This window comes from Emys orbicularis, chromosome 8 (genome assembly GCF_028017835.1).
Source record: "Emys orbicularis isolate rEmyOrb1 chromosome 8, rEmyOrb1.hap1, whole genome shotgun sequence".
NCBI lineage: Eukaryota > Metazoa > Chordata > Testudines > Emydidae > Emys > Emys orbicularis.
This window is the reverse complement of record NC_088690.1, coordinates 112927067-112942733: the sequence shown is the minus strand read 5'-3', so window position 1 is coordinate 112942733 and position 15667 is coordinate 112927067. Positions and strand designations below refer to the sequence as shown.

The following is a 15667-nucleotide window of genomic DNA, read 5'->3' as shown; positions in this document are numbered from 1 at the left end:
CAGCCTCCCCGGAAGCACCAGGGACGGCCCCCACCCCGGCCGAGAGCAGGGGCCCAGGGCAGCAGGAGCTGGGGGCAGGGAAGAGCAGGGCGTCCCTGCCAGGGCCGGCTCCAGGCACCAGCCCACCAAGCTTGTGCTTGGGACGGCACCTGGAGGGGGGCGGCGCGGCGCTCCGGCTCCCGCCACCGGGGAGAGCGGAGCCCCAGCCGGGGCTCACCGCCCTCCCCCCGGGGCTCCGGCCGCCCTCCCCTCCCGCGCCCTCCCCTGCAGCGCTGGGGGGGGGTGGGGGGGCGGCCGGAGGCTTTTTTGCCTGGGGCGGCAAAAAAGCCAGAGCCGGCCCTGGTCCCTGCCAGCCCCTGGGGCTCGGTGCCGGCTCGGCCGTGGCGCTGCTGCAGGGCTCACCTGTCCTGCTGTGGGCAGAGCTGGGTCTGGCCCTGAGCCCTGGCTGGGGTAGGGTGGGCGCAGCAGGCACGGCTGGCTCTCCTACCTGGTAGCTGGCGAGGAGTTTGCTCTTCCACAGCGAGCTGGGCATGTCGTGGATGGAGAGGCGCAGGTTGTGGTAACTGTCCTTGAAGTGCAGGACGCGGGGGGCTCCGATCAGCTGCCCCCCCAGCTGCTTCTCCAGCTGCATCACCTCCTGCCGGGAGATGGGCGCTCAGCCAGGGACCGAGCCCCAGCCTGGGCCAGTCCCCACTCAGCACGGGTCCTGGATCCGGCTGTGCCCAGCGGCCTGCGGGTGGGACAGAGCACCCCTCACCCTCAGGTGCCTCCTCGCTGACCCCCTGCCCTAGGGGCCCCCAGCCTGTCCCTGGGCAGCCCTGGCCCCAGTGAGAGTGGTGGGCTGAGCAAGGCAGCTCTGGGGGCCTCGTGGCACGGGGGGAGCCCGTTGCCTTTCTCTGCGGGGCTCAGCCCAGCCCTCCCAGGGCCCAGCTGGGCACTGACCAGCACGGCCCTGCTGCCGGAGGGGAGAGAGGCACTGGGTCACACGGGAGCTAGAAGAGAGGTCCTGGAGGGCACATCTAGGCTGCTAGGGAAGAGATTAAAGTCCAGGACCTCCCTGGCAGCTATTCTCTGAGATGCTCCCAGTTCCACGCGCAGGGCCTGGACACTGGCAGAACTGCAAGGTCCAGGGCCGGCTCCAGGCACCAGCCCACCAAGCATGTGCTTGGGGCGGTGCCTGGAGGGGGGCGGCGCGGCGGGGCGCTCCAGCCCGAGAGCGGGGCCGCGACTGGGCTCGCCGCCCTCCCCGCGGCGCTCTGGCCGCCGGGGAGAGCGGAGAGCCCCCGGCCGGGCTCGCCGCCCTCCCCCCAGCGCTCCGGCCGGTCGGGGATTGCGGGCCCGCGGCCGGGCTCGGCGCTCTCCCCTGCCGCGCTGGGGGTGTGTGTGTGTGTGGGGGGGGGGGGGGTTGCCTAGGGCGGCAAAAAAGCCAGAGCCGGCCCTGGCAGGGTCTCAATGCATGGATGAGATGATGGTGAAGGGAGGAGGGGTTTAGGGTTATTGGGAAAGGAGGAACCTATACAGGAAGGTTGGGCTCCACCTAAACCAAACAGGTACCAGATTGCTGGTGTGTAACGCTAAAAGGTGGTAGAGGAGTTTTGAAACTAAGGGCTGGGGGAAAGGCAACGGGTGCGGAGGAGCACATGGTTCGGACAGAGACATCCCTTGGGGGAGGATCTCTTAACGGGGATTCTCTATGTCCTAGTGAAGGGGAGAGGATCGAAGTTGATAAAGTGCAGGTAGGAACCGAGGAGAAACAGTCCAATGAAAGGTTTCAGAGTGGTAGCCGTATGAGTCTGTGTCAGCAGTTACCTCACATGACGGCACACAACTAAATATTGACAAATATAGAAATGCTAGAAGTGCTGGGTGCACTCGAGTGCTTGGTATTAAATGAGGATATTGATATAGTCGGCATCACAGAAACTTGGTGGAATGAGGATAATCAATGGGGCACGGTGACACCACAGTACGAACTAGATAGGAATGACAGAGCAGATCGCGCTGTGGGGGATGTGACACTGTATGTGAAAGAAAGCGTAGAGTCAAATATAGTACAAATCTTAAATGAATCAAACTGTACCATAGAATCTCTCGGGATAGAAATTCCATGCTTGAATAATAGGAGTATAGCAGTATGGATGTACTACCGATCGCCTGACCAGGGTGGTGGTGGTGATGATTGTGAAATGCCCTGGGAGAGTAGAGAGGCTACAAAGACAGAAAATAATAATGGGGGATTTCGACTATCCCTATATTGACTGCGTACATGTCACCTCAGGATGGGATGCAGAGATAACATTTCTACACACGATTAATGACTGGAACCCGCAAGAGAAGAGGCAATTCTTGATTTAGTCCTAAGTGAAGCACAGGTTCTGGTCCAAGAGGTGAATAGAGCTGAACTGTTCAGTAATAGCGACCATAATGTAATTACATTTAACACCCGGGGGGCTGGGGATACCAAAGAAACCCACCCCAGTAGCATTTAACTTCACAAGGGGGAACTAGTGGCTAGTTAAACAGAAATTAAAAGGAACACAAGAGGGAAATGCCTGCAAGCTGCATGGAGACCATAACAGAGGCTCAAACTACACACATACCCCAAATAAAAAAACAGTAAGAAGTCCAAAAAAATGTCACCGTGGCAAACAGCAGAGTCTAAGAGGTGGTTAGACGCAAAAAGGCATCCTTTAAACATTGGAAGTCAAGTCCTGCTGGGGAAAATAGGAAAGTGTAAAAGTGTAATTAGGGAGGCCAAAAAAGAATTTGAAGAGCAGCTAACAAAAAACTAACAGCAACATTTGTAAGTCCCTCAGAAGCAGAAACCCTGGTGAACAAGCCTGGTGAACAATCAAACCAGCACGATCGAGGTGCTGAAGAAGCACTTAAAGAAGACAAGACATTGTGGAGAAAACTAAATGAATTCTTTGCATTGGTCTTCACGGCTGAGGATGTGAGGGAGACTCCCACACCTGAGCCATTCTTTTTAGGTGACAAATCTGAGGAACTGTTCTAGATTGAGGTGTTAATAGAGGAGGTTTTGGAACAAACTGATAAACAGTAATAAGTCACCAGGACCGATGGTATCACCCAAGAGTGCTGAAGGAACTCAAATGTGACATTGCAGAACTACTAACTGTGGCGTGTAACCTATAGCTTAAATCCCCGCGCCCACCCTGGGGGGCTCCGAGCAGGAACCCACCCCCAGCCTCTGCACCAGATGACTAGAGGGTAGCTAATGTGACACCAATTTTTAAAAAGCCTCCAGAGGTGATCCCGGCAATTACAGGCCAATGAGCCTGACTTCTAATAAAGAACAGAATTATCAGACACAGAGATGAACACAGTATGTTGGGGAAGAGTCAACAGGGCATTTGTAAAGGGAAATCATGCCTCAGCAATCTATTAGAATTCTTTGGGGGGGGGGGTCAACAAGGGGGATCCAGTGGATATAGTGTACTTGGACTTTTAGAAAGACTTTGACAAGGTTCCTCACCAAAGGCTCTTGAGCAAAGTAAGCAGTCTTGGGATAAGAGGGAAGGTCCTCTCATGGATCAGTAACTGGTTAAAAGATAGGAAACAAAGGGTAGGAATAAATGGTCAGTTTTCACAGAGGAGAGAAGTAAATAGTGGGGTCCTCCAAGGATCTGTACTGGGACCAGTGCTGTTCAACAGATTCATAAATGATCTGGAAAAAGGGGTAAACAGGGAGGTAGCAAAGTTTGCAGATGATACAAAACTACTCAAGATAGTTAAGTCCAAAGCAGACTGCGAAGAGCTAAAAAGGATCTCACAAAACTGGGTGACGGGGCAACAAAATGGCAGATGAAATTCAGTGTTGATAAATGCAAAGTAATGCACATTGGAACGCATAATCCCAACGATACATATAAAATGATGGGGTCTAAATTAGCTGTTACCACTCAAGAAAGAGATCTTGGAGTCATTGTGGAGAGTTCTCTGAAAACATCCACTCAATGTGCAGTGGCAGTCAAAACAGCAAACAGAATGTCAGGAACTATTAAGAAAGGGATAGATAATAAGACAGAAAATATCATGTTGCCTCTATATAAATCCATGGTACGCCCACACCTTGAATACTGCGTGCAGACGTGGTCGCCCCATTTCAAAAAAGATACATTAGAACTGGAAAAAGTACAGGGAAGGGCAACAAAAATGATTAGGGGGATGGAACGGCTGCCGTATGAGGAGAGATTAATAAGACTGGGCCTTTTCAGCTTGGAAAAGAGACGACTAAGGGGGGATATGATAGAGGTCTATAAAATCATGACTGGTGTGGAGAAAGTGAATAAGGAAGTGTTGTTTACTCCTTCTCGTAACACAAGAACCAGGGGTCACCCAAGGAAATTAATAGGCAGCAGGTTTAAGACAAACAAAAGGAAGTGTTTCTTCACACAACGCACAGTCAGTCTGTGGAACTCCTTGCCAGAGGAGGTTGTGAAGGCCAAGACTATAACAGGGTTCAAAAAAGAACTAGATCAGTTCCTGGAGGACAGGTCCAACAGTGGCTATTAGTCAGGATGGGCAGGGATGCAAACCCACGCTCCAGGTGTCCCTAAGCCTCTGACGGCCAGCAGCCGGGGCTGGATGCCAGGGGACGGATCACTCGCACTCGCCCTGTTCTGTTCACTCCCTCTGGGGCACCTGGCACTGGCCGCTGGCGGCAGCCAGGACACAGGGCTGGAGGGGCCTTGGGCTGACCCAGTCTGGCTGTTCTCATGTAGATGGGACGGGAACTGGCTGGCGGGCCAGGAACATGACTAAGGGCCAGAAGCCTGCCAGGACTGGAGTAGCAGAGAGCGCCCCCCATGACAGCCCTCCCACCCTGCTCCCTAGAGCACCCCCTGGTGGGAGAGGCTGGGGCTGGAGTGGCTGGGAGTCCCTCCAGTGCCAGAGCTCCCCACTGCTCTCCATGTGCCCCCCAGGTCTGGCACAGAGTGCGCTTTGTCCAGGCCTCTCTCAGCTGGGCTGGGGGCATCAGCTCCTCTTTGGCGAAGGTGAGTCAGGGCCTGGGAGGCAGGGCGGGGGTCAGGGCAGGGCTGAGGGGCAGGGTGGAGGACAGGGCAGGGCAGGCCGTGGGGCAGTACCTGGAGCATGTCCGGGGTGTCGCGGAGGCAGTACACGTGGACGCTGTACTCCAGGGAGCTGCAGGAAGCAGGGCAGGGGACAGGGCAGGGCAGGCGGTGGGGCAGGATGTGGGGCAGGTTGTGGGGCAGGCCGTGGGGCAGTACCTGGAGCACGTCCGGGGTGTCGCGGAGGCAGTACACGTGGACGCTGTACTCCAGGGAGCTGCAGGAGGCAGGGCGGGGGACAGGGCAGGGCAGGATGTGGGGCAGGATGTGGGGCAGGCCGTGGGGCAGTACCTGGAGCACATCCGGGGTGTCGCGGAGGCAGTACACACGGACGCTGTACTCCAGGGAGCTGCAGGAAGCAGGGCAGGGCAGGGGACAGGGCAGGGCAGGATGTGGGGCAGGCTGTGGGGCAGGCCGTGGGGCAGTACCTGGAGCACATCCGGGGTGTCGCAGAGGCAGTACACGCGGACGCTGTACTCCAGGGAGCTGCAGGAAGCAGGGCGGGGGACAGGGCAGGGCAGGCCGTGGGGCAGGCTGTGGGGCAGGCCGTGGGGCAGTACCTGGAGCACATCCGGGGTGTCGCGGAGGCAGTACACGCGGATGCTGTACTCCAGGGAGCTGCAGGAAGCAGGGCGGGGGACAGGGCAGGGCAGGCAGTGGGGCAGGATGTGGGGCAGGCTGTGGGGCAGTATCTGGAGCACGTCCGGGGTGTCGCGGAGGCAGTACACGCGGACGCTGTACTCCAGGGAGCTGCAGGAGGCAGGGCGGGGGACAGGGCAGGGCAGGCAGTGGGGCAGGATGTGGGGCAGGCTGTGGGGCAGTATCTGGAGCACGTCCGGGGTGTCGCGGAGGCAGTACACGCGGACGCTGTACTCCAGGGAGCTGCAGGAGGCAGGGCGGGGGACAGGGCAGGGCAGGGCAGGATGTGGGGCAGGATGTGGGGCAGGGTGTGGGGCAGTACCTGGAGCACGTCCGGGGTGTCGCGGAGGCAGTACACGCGGACGCTGTACTCCAGGGAGCTGCAGGAGGCCGGTGCGAAGAGCAGGAGCTTGAGGCGCTTGGCGGCCGCCATGCTGAGCGACTCCCCCACCAGGGCGAAGCGCCCCAGCTGCTCCATGTAGACGTAGGCGGCCTGGGCCTCCAGCTGGCAGTAATAGAGCCCCGAGGCCGGCTCCTCCCCGACCTGCAGCACGTCCTGCGGCAGAGACCCCAGAGCTGGGCACGCGCCCGCCAGGCACCCGCCTCAGCCCTGCCTGCCACCGAGAGCCGGCTCCGAGTGGGGACCCTGCCCTGGGGGGCTCTGAGCGGGGACCCTTCCCCTCCCCGTGCCCTGGGGGGCGCCGAGCAGGGACCCTCCCCCTGCCCTGGGGGGCTCCGAGCGGGGACCCTCCCCCTGCCCCTGCCCTGGGGGGCTCTGAGCGGGGACCCTTCCCCTCCCCGTGCCCTGGGGGGCGCCGAGCAGGGACCCTCACCCTGCCCTGGGGGGCTCCGAGCGGGGACCCTCCCCCTGCCCCTGCCCTGGGGGGCTCCGAGCGGTGACCCTCCCCAAGCCCCTGCCATGGGGGGCTCCAAGCAGGGACCCCAGGCCTAGCCATTTTCTTTCCCAGGCCATGTCAGGGGAGGGGACGTGCACCCCCTGTGAGTGCCTTTGGGGTCCCCTCGGCACTCCCAATATCCCCTGGCCTGGGCACTCACCTCCCAGGTGCCCTCACACGACTGCTTCTTCAGGCGGATGCTCCAGTCGGCGGCGTTGGCCTCCACGCAGTGCCCCAGGGCCAGGATGGCGGGGCGCGTGAGCAGCACCCCCGGGGGCCCGCAGCTGACGATGGGGCTCAGCAGGGTCTGGCAGCCGGCTAGGGGCAACCTCCACAGGGAGAGGAGAGAGGATGAGAGAGGGGTGAGACGGGGGCACTGCCAGGGCACGGAGCTGGCACCAGCTGCAGGGAGCTCCATGCTGGTGGCCCAGGGGCTGGCAGGGCAGCAGGCCCAGGGAGCTCCGTGGCCCAGGGGCTGGCAGGGCAGCAGGCCCAGGGAGCTCCGTGGCCCAGGGGCTGGCAGAGCTGCAGGCCCAGGGAGCTCGGTAGCCCAGGGGCTGGCAGGGCAGCAGGCCCAGGGAGCTCCGTGGCCCAGGGGCTGGCAGAGCTGCAGGCCCAGGGAGCTCCGTGGCCCAGGGGCTGGCAGGGCAGCAGGCCCAGGGAGCTCGGTGGCCCAGGGGCTGGCAGGCAGCAGGCCCAGGGAGCTCCGTGGCCCAGGGGCTGGCAGGCAGCAGGCCCAGGGAGCTCCGTGGCCCAGGGGCTGGCAGGGCAGCAGGCCCAGGGAGCTCCGTGGCCCAGGGGCTGGCAGGGCAGCAGGCCCAGGGAGCTCCGTGGCCCAGGGGCTGGCAGGGCAGCAGGCCCAGGGAGCTCCGTGGCCCAGGGGCTGGCAGGGCAGCAGGCCCAGGGAGCTCCGTGGCCCAGGGGCTGGCAGGGCAGCAGGCCCAGGGAGCTCGGTGGCCCAGGGGCTGGCAGGCAGCAGGCCCAGGGAGCTCCGTGGCCCAGGGGCTGGCAGGGCAGCAGGCCCAGGGAGCTCCGTGGCCCAGGGGCTGGCAGGGCAGCAGGCCCAGGGAGCTCCGTGGCCCAGGGGCTGGCAGGGCAGCAGGCCCAGGGAGCTCCGTGGCCCAGGGGCTGGCAGGGCTGCAGGCCCAGGGAGCTCCGTGGCCCAGGGGCTGGCAGAGCTGCAGGCCCAGGGAGCTCCGTGGCCCAGGGGCTGGCAGGGCAGCAGGCCCAGCACCTACCTCACGTCCTCCTGCTTGTGCAGCGTGAGGTAGACCTCGTAGATCTTCCCCCGCGGGATGGCGTCGGGCGGGATGAGCAGGCTGATCCCTGCAGCAGGGCAGATGGCGCAGGTCAGCGGGTGCTGCCCTGACCCCAGCACCGCCCACGGGGCCCACCGGCCTTTCTGGCTCCAGTCCTGCCCCGTGCCCCCCCCCAGGGCTGTGCCAGCCCGTGCAGGAGCGCAGGCCCAGCGTGGCTAGCCCAGACGCCCCTGGACTCACACGCTGGCTCGCAGGCCGGGGCCCCAGGGTGCCGCCCCACCCCCACGCCAGCAGTACCTGTGTTGGGGATCAGGAGCCGCCCCCCCAGGAAATTGAAGGTGCCGTAGGCCATGTTGGCAGCGCCCCGGGGCAGGGAGCGGAAGCAGCTCTGGGCGGCGAAGCGCGAGACGAAATCCACGCCCTCGGCGGCGGGCGAGCTGTGGTGCAGGGTGTGGCGCCCGGCACCCAGGGGGCTCAGCAGGTGCCCGTTGCTGAGCTGGAACTTGCTGTGCCCGTCCTGGCGCGAGCACAGGGAGCCCTGGTAGGTCATGGTGGCGGTGCTGAGGTCGGGCTGGATGGTGAGCAGGTGGGACGTCCCTGTGAGCGGGCAGAGGGTGAGCCAGTCACACACATGGTCAGGGAGGTCCCACCCCTTGCCCAGGCCAGTGGGAAGGGTCCTGGGGCCCAGGCCCGGCTCTGTGCCAGCAGGCTGGCAGGGACGAGCGCTCCAGGACCGCGCTGCCCAATCCCATGGGAGCTGCACCCTGCCCAGCGCTGCCCGCGCCCCCCATGCCGCACGCACCTGCCTTGGCTGGCTTGCTGCTGACGGGCTGGAAGCCGGCGGTGAGGATGGACGAGTCGGCCACGTCGGGGTCCAGGCCCCCCTTCTTGCGGCAGCACACCAGGACCACCACGAGCAGCAGCAGCACCAGGCAGACGGCCACAGCCATGAGCCCCACGTACAGTGCCACGTCCTCGGGGCCAGAGGCGGCTGGGGGGAGAACCGCGCTGAGCCAGGCTTTGCTCTGGCCAGGGCCGCGGGGTCCTGTGCTGCAGCGCCCCCCACAGGAGGGGACGGGCAGGCGCCCAGGGAGGCTGGGGCTCGGCACGAGGGTGTATCCCTGGGCATGTGCCAGATCGGGGCTGAGGCCTTCTGTGGGGCTTTGCCAGGGCCAGGCTCCCCACTGGGCCCCACTCCTGGGACCCGCATTCGCAAAGCGTCTCTGTCCCCATGGGAAACACAGCTGAGGGCATGTGAGTGTTGGCCTGACATAGAATCATAGAACTGGAAGGGACCGCGAGAGGTCGTCTAGTCCAGTCCCCTGCACTCCTGGCAGGACTAAGTATTATCTACACCATCCCTGACAGGTGTTTGTCCAACCTGCTCTTTAAAATCTCCAATGATGGAGATTCCACAACCTCCCTGGGCAATTTATTCCAGTACTTAACCATCCTGACAGAAAGTTTTTCCTAATGTCCAACCTAAACCTCCCTTGCTGCAATTTAAGCCTGTTGCTTCTTGTCCTATCCTCAGAGGTTAAGAAGAACAATTTTTCTCCCTCCCCCTTGTAACAACCTTTTATGTACTTGAAAACTGTTATCCTGTCCCCTCTCAGTCTTCTCTTCTCCAGACTAAACAAACCCAGTTTTTTCAAACTTCCCTCATAGGTCATGTTTTCTAGACCTTTAATCATTTTTGTTGCTCTTCTCTGGACTTTCTCCAATTTGTCCACATCTTTCCTGAAATGTGGCACCCAGAACTGGACACAACGCTTCAGTGGAGGCCTAATCAGTGCAGAGTAGAGTGGAAGAATTACTTCTCGAACTCAAATGTGAAATTGCAGGACTACTAACTGTAGTCTGTAACCTATCATTTAAATCAGCTTCTGTACCAAATGACTGGAGAATAGCTAATGTAACGCCAATTTTTAAAAAGGGCTCTAGAGGTGATCCCGGCAATTACAGGCCAGTAAGCCTGACTTCAGTACAGGGCAAACTAGTTGAAACTATAGTAAAGAACAAAATTGTCAAACACAGAGATGAACATAATTTGTTGGGGAAGAGTCAACATGGTTTTTGTAAAGGGAAATCATGCCTCACCAATCTACTAGAATTTTTTGAGGGTTTAAACAAGCATGTGGACAAGGGGGATCCAGTGGATATAGTGTATTTAGATTTTCAGAAAGCCTTTGACAAGGTCCCTCACCAAAGGCTCTTACGCAAAGTAAGCTGCCACGGGATAAGAGGGAAGGTTCTCTCATGGATCAGTAACTGGTTAAAAGATAGGAAACAAAGGGTAGGAATAAATGGTCAGTTTTCAGAATGGAGAGAGGTAAATACAGTAACTCTTCACTTAAAGTCGTCCCGGTTAACGTTGTTACGTTGCTGATCAATTAGGGAACATGCTCATTTAAAGTTGTGTAATGCTCCCTTCTAACGTCGTTTGGCAGCCGCCTGCTTTGTCCACTGCTTGCAGGAAGAGCAGCCCGTTGCAGCTAGCTGGTGGGGGCTTGGAACCAGGGTGGATCGGCAGCCCCCCATCAGCTCCCCCTATCAGCTCCCCGCTCCCCTAAGTTCCCTGTGCGGCAGCCGCCCAGCAGGCTAGCAATTGCAGCTGTCCCTTCCCCCACTGCCATGTGCTGCTCCTGCCCTCTGCCTTGGAGCTGCTCCCCAAGACTCCTGCTTGCTGTGCAGGGGGGGGAGGAGGGGGCTAATGTCAGGGCGTCCCCCTCCCCCCTGCTCCTGCACCCCGCTTACCCCATCTCCATATAGAGCAGGGAAGGGACACGGACGGAGAGAGACAGAGAGAGCCTGGGGCAGCAGCTGCTGTCTCAACTTCCTGATCCACTTAAAAAGACAATGCACTTAAGAGTGGGTCAGTGTACTTAAAGGGGCAGTGTGCATCTCTCTCTCCCATACACAAGGTGTGTGTCTGTCTCTGTCTGCTATGCTGTCTCCCCTCCCTCGTGTTCGTGCTGCCTTGTGTGTGAGGCTACATTAACAACAATGTGTTAACCCTTGAGGGCTCAGCGAGTGCTAGTTCCTCATTTAGCAGTAAGGCACTCCCTGGGAAATATCCCTCCCTCCTCCACCCTATGACTTCACCGCCTCAACCAAGCTTCACAATCATCATAGCTGTGAACAGTATTAAATTGTTTGTTTAAAACGTATACTGTGTGTATATCTATATACTATAGTTTTTAGTCTGGTGAAAAAAATTTCCCTGGAACCTAACCCCACCTATTTACATTAATTCTTATGGGGAAATTGGATTCACTTAACATCGTTTCGCTTAAAGTCGCATTTTTCAGGAACATAACTACAACGTTAAGCGAGGAGTTACTGTAGTGGTGTCCCCCAGGGGTCTGTACTGGGCCCAGTCCTATTCAACATATTCATAAATGATCTGGAAAAGGGGGTAAACAGGGAGGTAGCAAAATTTGCAGATGATACAAAACTACTGAAGATAGTTAAGTCCCAGGCAGACTGCGAAGAGCTACAAAAGGATCTCACAAAACTGGGGGACTGGGCAACAAAATGGCAGATGAAATTCAATGTTGATAAATGCAAAGTAATGCACATTGGAAAGCATAATCCCAATGATACATATAAAATGATGGGGTCTAAATTAGTTGTTACCACTCAAGACAGAGACATTGTGGAGAGTTCTCTGAAAACATTCACTCAATGTGCAGTGACAGTCAAAAAAGCAAACAGAATGTTGGGAATCATTAGAAAAGGGATAGATAATAAGACAGAAAATATCATATTGCCTCTATATAAATCCATGGTGCACCCACATCTTGAATACTGCGTGCAGATGTGGTCGCCCCATCTCAAAAAAGATATATTGGAATTGGAAAAGGTTCCGAAAAGGGCAATAAAAATGATTAGGGTGGAACGGCTGCCGTGTGAGGAGAGATTAATAAGACTGGGACTTTTCAGCTTGGAAAAAAGATGACTAAGGGGGGATATGATAGAGGTCTATAAAATCATGACTGGTGTGGAGAAAGTGAATAAGGAAGTGTTATTTACTTCTCATAACACAAGAACTAGGGGTCACCAAATGAAATTAATAGTCAGCAAGTTTAAAACAAACAAAAGGAAATATTTCTTCACACAACGTAGTCAGTCAGTGGAACTCTTTGCCAAGACTATAACAGGGTTCAAAAAAGAACTAGATAAATTCATGGAGGATAGGTCCATCAATGGCTATTAGCCAGGATGGGCAGGGATGGTGTCCCTAGCCTCTGTTTGCCAGCAGCTGGGAATGGGCGACAGGGGATGGATCACTTGATGATTACCTGTTCTGTTCATTCCCTCTGGAGCACCTGGCATGGGCCACTGTCATAAGAGAGGATACTGGGCTAGATGGACCATTGGTCTGACCCAGTATGGCCGTTCCTATGTTCTTATGTTCTCGTGTCTTGCTTACAACACTCCTGCTAGTACACCCCAGAATGATGTTTGCTTTTTTTGCAACAGCGTTACACTGCTGACTCATATTTAGCTTGTGATCCACTATGACCCCCAGATCCCTTTCCGCAGTACTCCTTCCTAGGCAGTCATTGCCCATTTTGTATGTGTGCAACTGATTGTTCCTTCCTAAGTGGAGGACTTTGCATTTGTCCTTATTGAATTTCATCCTATTTACTTCAGACCATTTCTCCAGTTTGTCCAGATCATTTTGAATTTTAATCCTGGCCTCCAAAGCACTTGCAACCCCTCCTAGCTTGGTATCGTCCGCAAACTTTACTCTCCATGCCATTACCTAACACACTGATAAAGATATTGAACAGAACCGGACCCAGAACTGATCCCTGTGGGACCCCACTCGATATGCCCTCCAGCTTGATTGTGAACCACTGATAACTACTCTCTGGGAAGAGTTTTCCAACCAGTTTTGCACCCACATTATAGTAGCTCCATCTAGGTTGTATTTCCCTAGTTTGTTAATGAGAAGGTCATGTGAGACAGTATCAAAAGCTTTACTAAAGTCAAGATATACCACGTCTACCACTTCCCCCCATCCACCAGGTTTATTACCCTGCCACAGAAAGCGATCGGGTTGGTTTGGCACAGCTGACTGTTACTTATCACCTCATTATCTTCTAGGTGTTTGCAAATTGATTGCTTCATTATTTGCTCCATTATCTTTCCGGGGACAGAAGTTAAGCTGACTGGTCTGTAATTCCCCGGGTCGTCCTTATTTTCCTTTTTATAGATTGGCACTAGATTTGCCCTTTTCCAGTCCTCTGGAATCTCTCCCGTCTTCCATGACTTTTCAAAGATAACTGCTAATGGCTCAGACATCTCCTCCGTCAGCTTCTTGAGTATTCTAGGATGTATTTCACCAGGCCCTGGGGACTGGAAGACATCTAACTTGTCTAAGTAATCTTTAATGTGTTCTTTCCTTATTTTAGACTCTGATCCTACCTCATTTTCACTGGTATTCACTACATTAAACGTCCAATCGCCACCAACCTTCTTGGTGAAAACCAAGACAAAGAAGTCATTAAGCACCTCTGCCATTTCCACATTTCCTGTTATTGTCTTTCCCCCCTCATTGAGTAACGGGCCTACCTTGTCCTTGGTCTTCCTCTTGCTTCTAATGTATTTGTATAATGTTTTCTTGTTACCCTTTATGTCCATAGCTAGTTTGATCTCGTTTTGTGCCTTGACCTTTCTAATTTTGTCCCTACATACTTGTGTTATTTGTTTATATTTATCCTTTGTCATTTGACCAAGTTTTCACTTTTTGTAGGACTCTTTTTTGAGTTTCAGATCACTGAAGATCTCCTGGTTAAGCCAGGGTGGTCTCTTGCCATACTTCCTATCTTTCCTATGCAGTGGGATAGTTTGCTCTTGTGCCCTTAATAGTATCTCTTTGAAAAACTGCCAACTGTCTTCAATTGTTTTTCCCCTTAGACTTGCTTCCCATGGGGCAGGGACCAGGGGAGTGTGCCCCTGAGAGTGTGGTGTGCGTGCCAACGGGCCTGGTGATTGCACGCCAGGCTGCCAGTGCGCATGTATGTGAGTGTGCATGCGTGTATGTGTGCATGCGTGTGCGTGCGTGTGTGTGCGTGCGTGTGTGCATGCATTTGCAGGGCACCTCCTGGCTCTCCCCGGTCGCCCGTCCTCCCACCCACCAGCTGGCTGCGGGGGATGGGTTGGCGCTGTGAGAATTTGTGATTTGATGTAAATGGTAAAGCGAGGGCCTGGCAAAGCTAACGAGCTGCGTGCTGACGGGCCCTGCTGCTCAGGCCCCGGGGGCTGCCTTGGTGCGCCCTCTGCGGAGCCTCGGGCAGTGCCCCTCACCCGCCGCATGCACATGGGCACCAGACCCCACAGCACAGCCCTGGACCCACCTGAGCCCCCCGGGCTGGGCTCTCAGAGGGCCAGGATCAGATACACCTGGCGGGGGGGTCCCCTCTGACAGACATGGGCCGGGGGTGCAGAGGCTGCAGGGAATGGTGTGGGGTGGCCAAGGGGTCAGCCAGGGGCTCTTACGGGGCGCAGACGCTGCCAGTCCTGCTAACTGATGAGCCCCACTTGCTGGCCTGGCAGCTGGCACGTGCCACCCCCCAGGGCCATGGCACCAGGAGCTGTGACTAAGGGGGAATTTTCTTAATGTTTTGTATGAACACAGCGTGTGCCTCAGTTTCCCCTCTGTGTCGCACAAGTATCTCGGTGGTGGGACAAGGGTGTGTGATCGTTGCAGAGACCCCAGAGGGCAGGTGTGATGCCGCCTGGGCCCAGACAATGGCCGACACTGTATCCTGGCAATTGAAGGCCGGGCCTATCCTCTGCAGGGAGCCAGCCAGAGGAGCTGGAGACCAAAGCGAGAGGTGGAGGCCTGGGGCCCGGCTGGCCCGGGACGGAGGCGGGGCCGCTGGAGGCTGCTCAGTCTCCTGGGTGGGACACCGGGGTGGGGGGGAGGGATTGGACTTTGCTGAATCTTCCTGCGCTCACATGGTCTGTCCGACGCTGTGCTCCAGGCTGTGCCACACGCTGGCTGGGAGTCACGGCTGGCTGCAGGGGTGGGAGCAGGGCCCTTGGGGGGCGTGAGGCTCCCCCACGGGTCCCACCCAGGCGGACCCCCCTGCAGGGAGCTCTCGGTGGGAACGGGGGCTGAACGCTCCATGAGGCGCCCCAGTGAGCGTCTGCCTCGGGGTGTCGCACTCCAGGAGGGTCCTGCCTGAACCTCATTCCCAGCGGCTCCAGGGCACTGAGCCCGGGCACTGTGAGGGCAGCCTGGGCTGGCTCCGCCCAGCCCCCCCCCGGCTCCGCCCAGCCCCCCCCCGCGCTCTGCCCAGCCCCCCCCCCCCCCCCCGCTCCGGGAGGTGCCGCTTTTCCAGTCCCCACGGCGGGCGGCTGAGCCCCCCTCCGCAGGCGCGGCCCCTGCCAGGAACCCCCCTCGCCACAGAGCCCCCCCACTCCCCGGTGCTCTGTGTGTGCGGACGGGTCCAGCCCTGGGGCTCTGTGGCTGGGGGGGAGTCAATCCGGCCCCGGGGCTCTGTGCGGAGGTTGGAAGGGTCCAGCCCTCAGGGCTCTGTGGCTGCGGGGCAGAGTTGGGGATGGGCAGGGCCCCAGGGAGGAGACACTCACAGTGGCTGCAGAGTTCGGTGGTGCAGTTGCGGGTCTCCAGCTCGGCTCCTTGGCAGTCCTGGCCCCCGTTGCGAGGCGCCGGCTCCGAACACTCGCGGCTCCGCCAGTGCGTGCAGTCCAGAGCGCACAGCGACCACCGGCTCCAGCCCGACCAGCCGCCATCCACTGCACA

General features: G+C 57.7%; 1 protein-coding gene across 1 annotated transcript in view; it reads right to left on the bottom strand.

Moving 5' to 3' along the window:
• UNC5A (unc-5 netrin receptor A) overlaps nucleotides 1-15667 on the bottom strand; it is a 31586-nt gene that overhangs the window by 2769 nt on the left and 13150 nt on the right. Inside the window, exons 6-12 of the mRNA XM_065409444.1 lie at nucleotides 15496-15660; nucleotides 8690-8878; nucleotides 8185-8484; nucleotides 7867-7954; nucleotides 6789-6957; nucleotides 6055-6288; nucleotides 488-637 (exon numbers count right to left, since the gene is read on the bottom strand). Coding sequence (XP_065265516.1) covers nucleotides 488-637; nucleotides 6055-6288; nucleotides 6789-6957; nucleotides 7867-7954; nucleotides 8185-8484; nucleotides 8690-8878; nucleotides 15496-15660 — 1295 coding nt within the window. The remainder of the gene's footprint in view (nucleotides 1-487; nucleotides 638-6054; nucleotides 6289-6788; nucleotides 6958-7866; nucleotides 7955-8184; nucleotides 8485-8689; nucleotides 8879-15495; nucleotides 15661-15667) is intronic.